Source organism: Vipera ursinii, assembly GCF_947247035.1.
Source record: "Vipera ursinii genome assembly, chromosome: 11".
Lineage (NCBI taxonomy): Eukaryota > Metazoa > Chordata > Lepidosauria > Squamata > Viperidae > Vipera > Vipera ursinii.
In genome coordinates, this window is record NC_139524.1 from 914,621 (window position 1) to 930,584 (window position 15,964).

Sequence of the window (15,964 nt, forward strand, 5' to 3'; positions counted from 1 at the left end):
GGGTCCAACCTTGGCAACTTTAAGACTTGTGTACTTCAATTCCCAGAATTTTCCAGCCGCCTTCAACTTGCCAAGGTTGAACTACATCGGCCTAGAGGGCTGTTGCATGACTGCTTCATCTTAATTAAACTGAAATGTAAGAGAAATGAAACTGAATGATTTTCTGACCTGGCCTCAGCGAGTCTATCAGCCATCTCTAGAACCCAGCTTAGGACACCCTTTAAATTTCTTTGCAAAGTTATAGTAGGCTAGAGTTGTTTTCGGTTTGTAGTGGAAACACAAGCCCAGCCCTGAGGCTTCCTTATCAAAGGCCTTTCTTCAAGCCAATCAAGTTTTTCAAGATATTTATTTATTTATTATTCACCGCCTGACTGTCATGGGCAGCTTACAGTCTGATAAAATGGTGTTATAAAAGTTTTAAAACAGTATGATGATAAATACACTATAATTAACAAAGAAAATAGCTAAGAAAAGTAATGGGTGGAAGAGATCCGACCTAGAACTAAGGAGAAACTTCCTGATAGTGGGAACAATCAGCCAGTGGAACAGCTTTTGCCTCCAGAAGGTGCCATCAGTCGAGGCTTTTAAGAAGAGACTGGACAACCACTTGGCTGAAATGGTATAGGGCAGTGATGGCGAACCTTTTAGAGACTGAGTGCCCAAACTGCAACCCAAACCCCACTTATTTATCATTGGGTGGGCGTGGCCCACTGGGTAGGCATGACCACTGGGTGTGCATGGCTGCAGTGGTCATGGCAGACTGGGTGGACGTGGCCACCTCTATGTTGCTCGTGTGGGCTGGGCAGGGTTGGGGGAGATCCAGGGGGGGGTCTCTGGTGGGTGGGAAGGTGGGCAGGGGTGCCCAGGCAGGGGGTAGGGCAGGGGTGCCATTGCCGCAAGGCAAGGCAGGGACGGGGGTGGCTGTTGCCTGACACCATCGGCCCCTGCACACAGCAAGCACATGGGGGCCAACTGTGTCTGTCAGCAGCCACAGCCTGCTGGTCCCTCAACCAGCGCACTCTGAGGCTCCGCAGCCCACTGCAAATACCAGGCCAGCCCTCTAACAGCAGGTGGAGTAAGGGAGGGGGGATCCGGTATACCAGTTCCTTACCTCCACCCGGCTTGTTCTGCGGCCTTATATGGCAGCAGCATTGGGCGGGATGCACAAGGTGGCAAATGGCTGGTTTTGGCGCGACGTGGCTGTTTGCTGCCGGCCACAGCCATTTTCCACCTCGTGCGTCGCACCCATGCCACTGCCATGAGGCCGTGGAACAAGCCGGGTGGAGGTAAGGAACCCGTATACCGGTTTCTTACCACCGCTCAGCTTGTTCCGCGGCCTTATTGCAGCGGCAATAAGGAAGGAGGTGGCAAACAGCTGGTTTCGGCATGGCGTGGCTGTTCGGCACCTCGCGTATTGCTACCAGTGCTGCTGTAATGCAGCTTGGCTGAAAGCGGCCGTGGAACAAGTGGGCAGGTTCCCCCCTCACGTGCCCATTCAGCTACAGCTTTGCTAGCTCTGTACAGAGCCACCAAAACAGCAGGTGGATCAGGGAGAGAGGTTGCTGAAGTTGGGCCATTGGCAAGAGCAGCGCGGTTGAGCGGAAAGCGGCCTCAGAACAAGTGGGGCAGGTAAGGAAAGAAATCCTCGCTTCCCCCAGAAATTGCCTTTCTTTCCTTACCTGACTCCCAGCCCCGTGCGGTTTCTCCTTTGCAATTACACCACCATTGCTGGCAAGGACAAAGGATGTTTTTTTGGGAGGGGGGAAAGGTCAGTCAATCAATTCCACCTCTCTATCCAACTGGCTATCTTGCGAAACTAGGCCAGCGGGCTTGTTTTATCTTATGGATTTGTTCTTCTGATTTGAGGTCAATGGATGGGTCCTCAAATCTTTTTTTTAGTCCTAGGAGGAAGAGCCAGAAGACCTGACAGATGCAGTTCTTCAAAGAACCTCGAGGCATTTTTTACCTTAAGGAGTCTTTAATCAAAAGAACATAGCTTCCACAGTACATGGTCAAGCTGAAATCTGGATTCCCCTCCCCTAAGCACACAGTATCAAAGTGCAGTTCCTCCCTCTAATTAACTGTCATAAATCACATTCTCCAGTTAGTTTGAATTGTAAGCTTTCCCTCCTGTTAAACAACCCACCAAATTCTTATCTTATTTCAAAACAGTCTTGAGACATTCTTCCTACTCCGCCCCCAGCATCAACTAATTCTAACTTTAAAAGTAACACACAAGTTTTAAAGAGGCAAAGTTGCCTCTCCACATATTGTCAAAGCAAGAACATCTGATTTTAGCAGTGTTGAAACTTCCTTTGTTTCCTTGCACGCTTCAGCACCCTCCCTCCCTCACCTGCTGCTTCAGTTGGCCTGCCAGCCCCCACCTCAACGCCCTGCCCACCGCCACCTAGCGCGACCGCCCTGGGGTTGCGCCCCACCCTCCTGCCACTATGCAGGGTAAGGTTGCCGGGCCCGTCCCCATCCAGATGCCCTCGCCTCCCCCAGGTAGTTTTTTTTTTTTTTTACTAACCTGCTTTCAGGTGCATTCCGTTTCTCCCGTTGGTTTCTCAGCCTTCGCAGCATGTTTGTGGGTTAAAAAAAAAAGTTCCATCAGACTTCATTTAGTGGCTGTTTGAAGTTACAATGGTACTGAAAAAGTGATTTATCACCATTTTTCACACTTAGGACTGTTGCAGCATCTCTATGGTCACGCGATCAAAATTCAGACGCTTGGTAATTGACTCATATTTATGAGGGTTGCAGTATCCCGGGGTCATGTGATCCCCTTTTATGATCTTCTGTCAAGCAAAGTCAATGGAGAAGCCAAATTCACTTACCAATTCTGTTACCTGTATATTGATTTTATTTTTTATTAAATCATTATTATTTTTATTTAATGATTTGAATATTGATCTGTGACTACAATAAACAACACTTGGGTGGATTTTATATCTTGTCATGTTGCCCAAAGGAATAGCTGCCCCATAAGTAAAATAGTTGAAGGTATTCTCCATTTTCTGCCCCTCTCCCACTTCCTCCTCTCTCCCTCCAGATGTGAAGCCCTCCAATATCTTGGTAAACTCAAGAGGAGAAATCAAACTCTGTGATTTTGGGGTCAGCGGACAACTGATTGACTCCATGGCCAACTCCTTTGTCGGGACACGATCTTACATGTCGGTGAGTGAAGGCCATAATGTAGCTGCTGTCCAATTCAGACATGATAAGAGCTGATCAATGTAGCGATCAATCTTTGGTGATGCTCTTTTTGCCTGGGAAGTGCACAAGTGTTTTGCACAGGAATGTACAACAGAAGGGGGCCCTGCCTAGGGCTGCCCCTTTGAGGCAGAGGATTAGAGAGGTAGCCAAGAATGGCCTTTAGCCTAACAAAGAGAAGATTTAGGGGTGACATGATAGTCATCTTTCATTACTTGAGGGGCTGTCACAGGGAACCTGTTCTCCAAAGCAACTGAGGGCAGGACTGAAAGCAACAGGTGAAAATTGTCAGATCCAAAGAGAGAAATCTCCTGACAGTGAGAACAATTAACTAGTCGAACAGCTTCCCCCCAGAAGTTGTAGGTGCTGCGTCCCTGGAGGTTTTCAAGAAGAGCCTGGGCATCCATTTCCCCTGGGTTGGTATAAGATATACTGCCTTGGGCAGGTGGTTGGACTAGAAGACCTCCAGCGTCCCTTCCAGTGCTAGTATTCTATGATATTGTCTTTTGGAGAATTTCATCATGTTGAAGGACAATTGGGGCTGAAGTCCAGAGCGTCTTGGGCTGGTAGCACATCTGGCGCTCAGAGACCTTGTGGCTCTCACAAGGTGATTTTTATGGCCAGAGATTATGGCCTTCTCACAAATCAGCTGCCACGGTGGGCATGGCTAGCCAAAAGAAACACTGAGTATGTGTTCTGTTCCCCTACAAATACCTTTTGGGCAGGCAGGAATCTGAGCATATTTCTAATCAAAGAAATAGGCAGCCACCATTTTCCTCCATTGAATGATCCTGGGAGAGTCTCCAAAGGGGCCAAAGATTCTCAAGAGTGCTGAAAGATCCCCCCTGGTTTTGCAATGGATGGGCTTCCCATTGAGGAATTTAAAAAAGCTTAATAGGAAATTTCAGTCTGGTGGATTAAGAAGTCCTGGATAGCTAAGAAAAGCAACCAGTGGATTATAGCAGGGCTTTTCAACCTTTTCACCCATTGTACCACTTTTAGGATATGGAAACATCCAAGTACCACCAGTCGCCTAGCAAGGTGTCAAAAACTTGACCCCCCCCAAAAGGAAACAAGTGAAGTACAGTTAGTCCTCAACTTACAACAATTTGCTTAGTGACTGTTCGAAGTTACAATGTCATTGAAAAAAGTGCCCCCCAAGCCACAGCCGAGCAAGACACCTGCCTGCCCGCCCAGTGGTGCTCTTCCTCCTGTCTGAGGTTTTCATTGTTGTGAGCATTTCTGTTGAAGATGGCAGCGGGGGTGGTGGGTGGTGGAAGGTGTTTGGTTTTTATTTCCCCCGTCTGCTGGGTGGTTGTAGCAGGTTTTGGTAACTTCACATAGCCCTGGGACACTGACCATCATAAATATGAATCAGTTGCCAAGCATCGGAATGTAAATCACAAGACCCTGGAGATGCTGCAACATTCCAGATGATCGGCGCTTCTTCTGCACTCAGCAAAAGCGCCAGGATCAGCGCCGAGCTCCAGTTGGAGTCTGACACTGATCCTGGCGCTTCCGCTGAGCCCTGACAGCCCTGCAGCTCCAGCCATCTCTCGCTCAGGCTTGTGCAGGGCTGCCACCGGTTCAGCTCATTCCCCTCCCCTGCTACCACTTTTCTAGGATGGTCGCGTACCACCTGCCAGGTGCCAATGTACCACAGGTGGTACCCGTACCACTGGTTGAAAAGCCCTGGATTATAGAACAAAATCAACCCAGAGTTCTCATTCAAGGTGCAAGTGACCAGGGTCAAATGATCTTAGTTTGGACACCTTATGGAGAGGGCTATAATTCTGGGAAAGGTGGAAGGAAAGAGAAAAAGAGAACAACCAGCAACAAGGTGGATGGACTTAATTACAGTGATGATGGCCTGAGGAACCAAGATGGAGACAGATCAGTTTTGAGCAGGTCTACCTCTGTGGTGGCCCAGAGTTGACACCTACGTGATTGGCACTGTATCCAACAAAGGTCCATCTGAGCAGTTTCTTAAAGGCTGCAGGTGTTACAACCAAATATCCCCAGATGTTTTGTGCCACAAAGGAACTAATCAAAACTAAAATGTTATGTGGGCCATTCTGCTTGGTATTTATAGAAACCCCAGCCCCACTGTTGAGTTTGATAAGTTTTCAAACTCTCAAATCCACATCCTGGCCAAAAAATGTAAAGCTTGAAGAAGTGGAATCCACTTTCCCATGGTCAATTTTTCTTCCTCCATCACCCTTCCCAGGCTGTGACTGGACAGGCTTTCACTGTGGCACCCTGTGTGTTTCTCCACCTTTGTGATTTGTTCTGTCTTTATGTTCCTCCAGCCAGAGAGACTGCAAGGGACTCACTACTCAGTGCAGTCAGACATCTGGAGCATGGGGCTCTCCCTGGTCGAGATGGCCATTGGCAGGTACCCCATCCCTCCGCCCGATGCCAAGGAGCTGGAGCTGATGTTTGGCTGTCCCGTTGGGGCCGATTATCCTGTCTCGGAGACGTCTCCTCGGCAGAGAACACCAGGCCGGCCCACGAGCAGTAAGAGGGCACGAACTGGCAGTGCCACCTTGGGGGCTGAAAACGGATCAGTCCTTTGAGAAGGGAATCCAATTGGGTGTGAATGTGTTATGGCAGTTGTGTTGGGATGGGTGGGCCAGGCCAGAGCGTTGGCTGGGGCTGCTAGGAGCTTAGCTTGCAGATGCAGAGAAATGTTTTTAGAAGAAGGGGCCACTTCTTCTTGCTGCCCACACCTGCTCCTACAAAGACTTTGCTTTCATTCAGGCAGTCCTTGCTTGGTTACGGTGCCAAGATTTGCTGACAGTGTAAGCCAGGGATTTTTAAATTTGATTGGTTGAAGATGTGTGGATTTCAGTTCCCAAAATTCTCCAGTCATCATTCATTCACTGACTGACTGACTCACTCTATTATTTTTATAAATAGTTCAAAGTGGCAAACATATCCAACACACCTTCCCCCTCTTTATTTTGCCCACAACAACAGTCCTGTGAGGTGGGTTGGGCTAAGAGAGGGACTGGCCCAAAGTCACCCAACTGGCTTTTATGCCTAAGGGTGGACTAGAATTCAGAGTCTCCTGGTTTCTAGGCCAGCACCTTAATCATTACACCAAAGGTGGTTTATGTATGCTGGCTGGGGAATTCTGGGGATTGAAGTCCACATATCTTAAAGTTGTTGAGTTTAAAAAATATTTTGTTTTTAGCAAACATTCATTGACAAAACCTATGCTATCAACATCAGCATTTCTTAAACAAATTTCAAGACATGCCGCTAAATGAATTTTGGAGACAAATAAGTCTCATCAGAAAAGAATGAAAAAATAAGCTAAACACCAAAGAGTGAAATTAATTTTGCTGACTGTTATCATTTTTCAGCCTATGGTTCTGATAGCCGACCACCTATGGCCATCTTTGAGCTTCTTGACTACATCGTCAATGAGGTGAGTGGAATAGTTAGTTGTCTTCTGCTTTTTTGTCTTCTGCAAGCAGAGAAGTTTGTGCTTTCATAAGAAGCATCTCTGAATCATGCTGTTATGATGGATTCCTGCCCTAGATAGATGACATCCAGGGCTCTTTCCGTTCTGCAGTGCTCAGCATCCCCCACCCACCCCGAGGAGCTTCACGAATGGCTGGGATGCTCTCCCAAAAGGCTTTGTAGATAGGTGAAATCTCATATGTGATAGCCAGTCTCACCCAAGATCTTAGCAAGGCTAGATTTGCAAAAAAGGCATTTTAGGGGTGTATCTGAGAGCGAAGCAGCCTTTCCCAGTCTGGCTGAAAGTCTTACTCTTCTGACAAGCGCCTGATCTGCAAAGCCGGTTTCTGTGGCAACGTTAGGAGCAGGTAATTGCAGGCAGCTGATGCTGGGATGTAAAAGGAGTTTTAAACCAAGTTAATTTGTTGGCCCCTCTGTGCTGAATAGAGGCAGATTTAACTGTTTCCCTCTTGTTGGTTGCACTTGCAAATCTCTTGAATCTTTCCTCAAGGAAATGCTTCAAGTTGACTTAATTTAATTCTCACTTTCCTGCTAATTTTAACCCTGTGGCGTTTGGGAAACTGCTGAGTCTTTGAAAATGCAGCAGCAGATCAACATTCATGAAAGATGGACATAATTGTGAATCCTGCAACTACAGGTATAGAATATAGATAGAAAGACAGACAGTTTGACCTAGTGGTTAAGGTGCTGGCCTAGAAACTAGGCGATTGTAAGTTCCAGTCCCGCTTTAGGCATGAAAGTTGTCTGGGTGACTTTGGGCAAGTCCCTCTTACTCAGCCCAGCCTACCTCACAGGGTTGTTGTTGGGAAAATTGGAGAAAGAAGGAATGTTAGGTACATTGGCTGTCTTGAGTTACTTATAGAGTAATAAAGGTGGGATAAAAATGCAACGGATGAATGAATGCCTCGAATTGCAAGATTGTTTCCCTTTTCATCTTTGATCCCTGGTTGCTTTCAGCCGCCTCCCAAGCTGCCAAGCAGAGTGTTCACTCCAGAATTCCAAGACTTTGTGAACAAATGGTGAGTTTGGCCTCCAGTCTGTTTCCTTTGCGTGTGTGTGTGTGTGTGTGTGTGTGTGTGTGTGTGTGTCTTTGAAAAGGCATGTTAAATGTTAAATTTAATTGACCACTTTTTCTTTTTTGAACACTTATCTTTTTTTGTTGTTAGGGTTGAATGTATGCTTTTGTTTTGCTTCATTTTTTTCATTTGTTTTATTGTTTTGTATTTTATTCTCTGATAAAACAATAAATATTAAAAAAAGAAAAGGCACTTTGGTAACTAATAAAATGAGACTCATTTCTGCCCTTTTGGACTACACTTGCTCACAATTTAACATGATGGTATGATTTTCAGTTTATTATTTTTTGTCCAATGGCCACACATAGTTTTTGAGCAATGCACTGGGATGCCCACTCCAGCAACGTGGATAAAGCCAGGGCAGAATCTAAAACTGATGCTATGTCATTCAAATAAAATGTGGGAATTATTGACTATGCCTTGAACTGAGATTGTACCCCTGTGAACAGGGGTCCATTGCAACCACAGCTCATGTCCTGTTATATTGCACAGGATATAATATCCTATGTATGTATGCATATATATATGTGTCTGTGTACACACAGACACACAGACACATATACATACATACATACATACATACATACATACATACATACAGTGAGGGAAAAAATATTTGATCCCCTGCTGATTTTGTACATTTGCCCACTGACAAAGAAATGATTAGTCTATAATTTGAATGGTAGGTTTATTTTAACAGTGAGAGACAGAATAAAAACAAAAAAAATCCAGAAAAACACATTTCAAAAAAGTTATAGATTGATTTGCATTTTAATAAGATAAATAATTGATCCCCTATCATTCAGCAAGATTTCTGGCTCCCAGATGTTTTTTATACAGGTAACGATCTGAGATTAGGAGCGCTCTTTTAAAGGGAGTGCTCCTAATCTCAGCTTGTTACCTGTATAAAAGACACCTGTCCACAGAAGCAGTCAATCAATCAGATCCCAAATTCTCCACCATGGTGAAGACCAAATAGCTGTCCAAGGATGTCAGGGACAAGATTATAGAGCTACACAAAGCTGGAATGGGCTACAAGACTATTGTCAAACAACTTGGTGAGAAGGTGACAACAGTTGGTGCGATTATTCACAAATGGAAGAAACACAAAATAACTGTCAATCTCCTTCGGTCTGGGGCTCCATGCAAGATCTCACCTCGTGGAGTTGCAATGATCATGGGAACGGTGAGGAATCAGCCCAGAACTACACGGGAGGATCTTGTCAATGATGTCAAGGCAGCTGGGACCATAGTCACCAAGATAACAATTGGTAACACACTACGCCGTGAAGGACTGAAATCCTGCAGCGCCCACAAGGTCCCCCTGCTCAAGAAAGCACATGTACAGGCCCGTCTGAAGTTTGCCAGTGAACATTTGAATGATTTAGAGGAGAACTGGGTGAAAGTGTTGAAGTCAGATGAGACCAAAATCAAGCTCTTTGGCATCAACTTGCCAAAGTTGGCAAGGAGGAATGCTGCCTATGACCTCAAGAACACCCCCACCATCAAACATTATGCTTTGGGGGGGGGGGTTTCTGCTAAGGGGACAGGACAATTTCCTCGCATCAAAGGGATGATGAACGGGGCCATGTACTGTCAAATCTTGGGTGAGGATCTCCTTCCCTCAGCCAGGGCATTGAAAATGGGGTTTGGATGAGTATTCCAGCATGGCAATGACCCAAAACACACAGCCAAGGCAACAAAGGAGAGGCTGAAGAAGAAGCACATTAAGGTCCTGGAGTGGCCTAGCCAGTCTCCAGACCTTAATCCCATAGAAAATCTGTGGAGGGAGCTGAAGGTTCGAGCTGCCAAACGTCAGCCTCGAAACCTTAATGACTTGGAGAGGATCTGCAAAGAGGAGTGGGACAAAATCCCTCCTGAGACCTGTGCAAACCTGGTGGCCAACTCTAAGAAACGTCTGACCTCTGATTGGCAACAAGGGTTTTGCCCCCAAGTACTAAGCCATGTTTTGCAAAGGGGTCAAATACTTATTTCACTCATTAAAATGCAAATTTATAACTTTTTTGAAATGCATTTTTCTGGATTTTTATTTGTTATTCTGTCTCTCACTGTTAAACCTACCATTAAAATTATAGACTGATCATTTCTTTGTCACTGGGCAAACGTACAAAATCAGCAGGGAGTCAAATATGTACAGTTGCAAGAAAAAGTATGTGAACCCTTTGGGATTACGTGGAGTTTTGCATGAATTGGCCATAAAATGCGCTCTAAACGTCATGTAAGTCACAACAATAGAAAAACACAGTCTGCTTAAAATAATACTACACAAACATTAGCTGTTGTCATGTTTTAATTGAACATAAGATGGAAACATTCACAGTGCAGGGTGGAAAAAGTATGTGAACCTTTGGACTTAATAACTGGTTGACCCTCCTTTGGCAGCAATAACCTCAACCAAACGTTTCCTGTAGTTGCAGATCAGACCTGCACAACAATCTGGAGTAATTTTGGACCACTCCTCTTCACAAAACTGTTTCAGTGTAGCAATATTCTTGGGATGTCTGGTGTGAATCGCTCTCTTAAGGTCATGCCACAGCATTTCAATCGGGTTGAGGTCAGGACTCTGACTGGGCCACTCCAGAAGGCGTATTCTGTTCTGTTGAAGCCATTGTTTTGTCGAATTACTTGTATGCTTTGGGTCATTGTCCTGTTGCATCACCCATCCTCTGCGGAGCTTCAGTTGGCAGACAGATGGTCGTACGTTTTCCTGCAAAATGTCCTGATAAACACTGGAATTCATTTTCCCATCAATGACAACAATCCGTCCAGGCCCTAAGGCAGCAAAGCAGCCCCAAACCATGATGCTCCCTCCGCCATGTTTTACAGTGGGGATGAGGTTTTGATGTTGGTGTGCTGTGCCTTTTTTTCTCCACACATAGTGTTGTGTGTTTTTCCCAAACAACTCAATTTTGGTTTCATCTGTCCACAGTATATTTTGCCAGTAGTGCTGTGGAACATCCAGGTGCTCTTTCGCAAACTTCAAACGTGCTGCAGTATTTTTTTAGACAGCAATGGCTTCCTCCGTGGTGTCCTCCCATGTACTCCATTCTTGTTTAATGTTTTCCTTATTGTAGATGTGTCAACAAAAATGTTAGCATGTGCCAGAGATTTCTGTAGGTCTTTAGCTGACACTCTAGGATTCTTCTTTACCTCATTAAGCATTATGCACTATGCTCTTGCAGTCATTTTTACAGGACGACCACGCCTAGGGAGAGTAGCAACAGTGCTAAACTTTCTCCATTTGTAGACAGTCTGTCTTACCGTGGATACATGAACATCAAGGCTTTTGGAGATACTGTTGTAACCCTTTCCAGCTTCATGCAAGTCAACAATTCTTGATCGTAGGTCTTCTGAGAGTTCTTTTCTGCGAGGCATGGTTCACATCAGACCAGGTCTTGAGACCAGTAAACCCAAAACAGGTGTGTGTTTTTAAAGGGCAGCTGTCAGCAACACATCCAATATCATCACACTGATTGGAGTCAAGGTTGGCTCACTCCTGGCTCCAATTAGCTCTTGGAGAAGTCATTAGGCTAGGGGTTCACATACTTTTTCCACCCTGCACTGTGAATGTTTCCATCTTATGTTCAATTAAAACATGACAACAGCTAATGTTTGTGTAGTATTATTTTAAGCAGACTGTGTTTTTCTATTGTTGTGACTTACATGACATTTAGAGCGCATTTTATGGCCAATTCATGCAAAACTCCACGTAATCCCAAAGGGTTCACATACTTTTTCTTGCAACTGTATGTATGCATGTATATATATAATTCTAGCTATTGTCTGTCCATTACAATGTGTGTCTGGTGTGTGTGTGTGTGTGTGTGTGTAAAATCAAGAATCTTGTGTTTTTTGTTTTATTTTAATGTTTTAATTTTTATTTTGGTCGGTGACTGTAATGAAAGATGGACCATGCATTTAAGCTTAGTATTAGTATAGTATAGCTTAGTAGTATAGTATAGTATAGTATAGTATAGTATAGTATAGTATAGTATAGTATAGTATAGTATAGCTTAGTATAGCTTAGAGCCTTGGTGGAGCAGTGGGCTAATGCCTCCTTAAGTAACACCAGCTGCCTGCAATTAGTGCAGGTTCGCATCCCACCAGGCTCAAGGTTGACTCAGCCTTCCATCCTTCCGAGGTAGGTAAAATGAGGACCCAGATTGTTGGGGGCAATTAAGCTGACTTTGTAATAATGCCGCTTGGGGTGTGTGTGAAAGCCCTAATAAGCAGGCATATACATAGAATGAAGGCTACTGCTAAGCTTGTAAGCCGCCCTGAGTCTTCGGAGAAGGGCGGGATATAAATGGGATTAAAATAAAATAAAAATAAATTTAGGCTTGTCACTCAGCCTTTGCATGAATCCAGAACTACAGACCTCCAATTTACGATTGGTGTGTTTCTGTGTTGGCCTCTCATACATCAGCTGCAATATATAACTTTTCTTTTTGACAGCTTGATCAAGAATCCGGCTGAGAGAGCAGATCTAAAACAGCTTATGGTGAGTGAATTCTTCCTGGTTTTTTGAAAGATGCATATTGCAAGATTCTTTCCTGTAAGGACCCACCTCAATCAGTCCTGCCAAGAAAGTAGAACTCTTGAAACGGCATCATTTCAAAAGAACTCTTATTGGGAGATGTTGACAGCAGGAATAGAAAGCAGGATCTGAGGGTTTCCCACACGAATCAAGTAATCAAAAGTGTCCATAGTAACCCCACCCTAACTGTCCATCCAGACGGTTCAAACAGGCCAATCCGCAGGTGTGAAAGTGCCACTTCTAAGGCTGTTAGGTGTCTGTTGTTTCTTCCGTGGCCGGAGATAATGCAGATGCCCAGAGGCACATTCCATTCTCACCCCGTTAGAGAAACATCAGAGAGAAAATAAAGTAAAGGAAATACACATCAGCACCCCAAGCTTCCCCCTCCCTCCCCGGGATATGGCAGAACCCGAAAAGGATAAGAGAACCATGCCCATAGAAAGATAGGGTTCTGACACTACCCTTAGAATCTACTGGTTTTATCAACATGCTAAAATGGGTTCATTAAAGACTTAGATCTTAGAAAGTCAACATGCATGACTTCCAAATTGGGTTGCTTTTAATCCTGATTTAATTGGGGTGGACTTAGCATGTTCTATAAATGGTGTCCATTTATCTAGGCCCGAGTTAATTGTGAAGCTGCTGATAATGGCTTAACTGCTAACCAGGTTAAACAAATTGTGTGGAACTCATCCTTGGAAGAAGTTCCAGATTGCTTTCTTGGTGGCTGCAATAGACAAAGGCCCTGGGGCGGCTCCTTGTGAATGGTGACGACCTTTTACTATTGGCTAAGTGCAGTGTTTCTCAACCCTGGCAAATCTAAAGTTTGAGGACTTCCAACTCTCAGAATTTCCCAGACAGCAAAGGAGTTGAAGTCTAAAGAGTTCCTAAGATTGAGAAACACTGCTGAAGAATATAATCTAGCTAAATTAAGCAGCAACCATTTAGGGAAAATAAGACAACTCACAGATGAGAAGGAAGGAGAAAGAAAAAAATCCACTCCCTGTTTTGTTCAATATAAGAGGAATCAAATTTATGTTATTATATCCTTAGACAATAAAGTAGCATTTCTTGAATCCTTGCTTTATCTCCTTGGCAGAGCCAATAGCCCCAATACTTCCTTGACCATGATTACAGATAGTCCTTGACTTGTGACCACAATTGAGCACAAAATTTCTGTTGCTAAGCGACAGTTAACTGAGATTTGCCCCTTTTACGACCTTTCTTGCCACAGTTGTCAAGTGAATCACTGCAGTTGTTAAATTAGTAACCCAGTTAAGTGAATCTGGCTTCCCCATTGACTTGGCTTGTGGGAAGGTCGCAGAAGGGCATCATCCGGAATACGGCAACCATCATAAATATGAGCGCAGGACACTACAGCCGTCATAAATATGTGCCAGTTACTAAGCATCCAAATTTTCATTATGTGATCGTGATCACAGGGATGCTGCAAAGGTTGTAAGTGTGGAAAATGGTCATAAGTCACTCTTTTCAGTGCCTTTGTAACTTCTAGTGGTCACTAAATGAACTTTTGTAAGTTAAGGACTACCTGTATAACCGTCTTGCGTTTTTGCAATTTGGCGCTGCGGTGGACCAGTGGTTGGAATGCAGTATTGCAGGCTGGCTAGGCCAGTTCGATCCTGACCGGCTCAAGGTTGACTCAGTCTTCCATCCTTCTGAGGTTGGTAAAATGAGGACCCAGATTGTTGGGGGGGAATATGCTGATTCTGTAAATTGCTTAGAGAAGGCTGTAAAGCACTATGAAGCGGTATATAAGTCTAAGTGCTATTGCTATTGTCTTTTCTCTCTGCCAGGTCCACATTTTCATTAAAAGATCGGAAATGGAAGAGGTGGACTTTGCGGGCTGGCTGTGCTCCACCATTGGCCTTAACCAGCCCAGCACCCCAACCCATGTTGGCGGACTCTGAGCCGCTCACTTGTCATGGTGAAAAGACTCCGCCGGCTGCTGCTGCTATGCAACTTCCATTCCACGGGGGAGGCTGACTTGGAAACCGCTCACTCCAGACCCATCGACGTGCATCGGGGTTGGGGAGCACAGCATGTGGCACATTGGTGTTCCCAGCCACCTCCCACTGTTTAAAGCCATGCTGTTCTGGTTGCCCCCCTCCCTTTTTTCCCGTCTACTCAAAAGTATTTTGCTGTTCCACCATCATCACCATGTTTCCGTGCTGCGCCTTCTCAGCTTGTCGTACCAAATTCTTTTCCAGGTTGAGTCCCTTTCGTGGCTTTGTGAAAACAGCTGTTGTGTTTGATTCTTAATGACCAAATGTGACACTTTGAGTCGACAACCTGCAAAGTTGACATGAATGGTGGATGCCCTTCCCTTTGGGGGAAAGCCTTGCCGGACCTGTTGCTGTCCTGGCCTTTGCAGAGTTGTCCCGTGAGCCTTGTGTAGCTCGGTGGTCCTTTTTCGGCTTTGCTTAGCCAGTCCTGGTCAGAACAGTTAGCGGGTGCCTTGAATGAGATGGTCCCCATCATGGATTTGATGCCACTAAGTTGAGGTGGAAGTCATGAAGAACCCCTGAGTCCTGAAGTGGTGGGAAACCATTGGTGGGCTTCAGCCTGAGTAGAGGGTATTTTTTTCCTTCCTCCTTCTGGGTCAATATGGACACACCTGGTTGATGCTTTTATTTATTTGCCTTGTTGGATACTTTGGGATTGCTTAGTGCAGTGTTTCTCAACCTTGGCCACTTGAAGATGGGTGGACTTCAACTCCCAGAATTCCCCACCCATCTTTAAGTGGCCAAGGTTGAGAAACACTGGCTTAGTGGCATCCATCTCCTCCATCTGTTTATTTGGTGATTTGGTTGAGCATGGGTGATAGAAAACTGTCTGCCAGAATCAGTGCATTTCTTTCTATCTTTTCCTCTTTTAAAGGGATTATTTCCCTTCTAGGACAGCTGAGGTTAGATATCATGAAATTTGTAAATCCTTTGTGTTGGAAACTTATTTTAATCATTTTACTCTTTCAGATGTTGAGCAACTGCATCTTACATTAATAAATGTCACAAAATCCTTTGGAGAGTTGTGGGTTTTTAAACACGGTTGTTAGCTTGGTTGGCTTTAAAGTGGACTTTAAAGTGGCATTTGGAGGTATGCGGGAGGAGGTAACTTCTGGACTTAGCTCTGCCTCTGTCCCAGGTGTGATCTTGGGAAAAGGAACTGCAAACACTCCATTACCCATCGGCAAACTCTCCATAACTCATCTTCCAGAGATTTTTCTTCTCCAGATGGGAAGACAATTGTGAACTGTATTGCGTGGGACATAAAGATACTATAATGTCCTGGTAGATGATGACCATAAAGGATAGCTCCTCTCTTCCCCCTCCCCCGCCCCCTGCAATCCAGTCCCCAATTAGATACAACAGCAAGTATGGCAACTTTACAACCTGTGGATTTCAACTCTGGCTCAGGAATTCTGGGGTTGAAGTCCACAAGTTGTAAAGTTGCCATAGTTGCCCACACTTGCTCTTGTGTGCCTCCCTTTAAGTTAGCAACTTTCCCCATTCCATTCCATTTGTGCTGCAGCTGGTTTGCTTCTCCCTGAAAATCAGTACTAATATATGGGATGCAACCTCCTGAAGAGCTGCTAATTCACTACAGTACC

The 15,964-nt window shown here is 44.9% G+C and overlaps 1 protein-coding gene across 2 annotated transcripts in view; it reads left to right on the plus strand.

The window, feature by feature from the left end:
- MAP2K1 (mitogen-activated protein kinase kinase 1) overlaps positions 1 to 15,086 on the plus strand; it is an 85,767-nt gene extending 70,681 nt beyond the window's left edge. For both annotated transcript variants that reach the window (XM_083371589.1, XM_083371590.1), the window contains 6 exons: positions 3,053 to 3,177; positions 5,523 to 5,730; positions 6,582 to 6,646; positions 7,660 to 7,721; positions 12,255 to 12,300; positions 14,151 to 15,086. In XM_083371589.1, the coding sequence (XP_083227715.1) occupies positions 3,053 to 3,177; positions 5,523 to 5,730; positions 6,582 to 6,646; positions 7,660 to 7,721; positions 12,255 to 12,300; positions 14,151 to 14,264 (620 nt within the window). In that variant the 3' untranslated portion in view covers positions 14,265 to 15,086. The remainder of the gene's footprint in view (positions 1 to 3,052; positions 3,178 to 5,522; positions 5,731 to 6,581; positions 6,647 to 7,659; positions 7,722 to 12,254; positions 12,301 to 14,150) is intronic.
- The last annotated feature ends 878 nt before the right edge of the window (positions 15,087 to 15,964 follow it).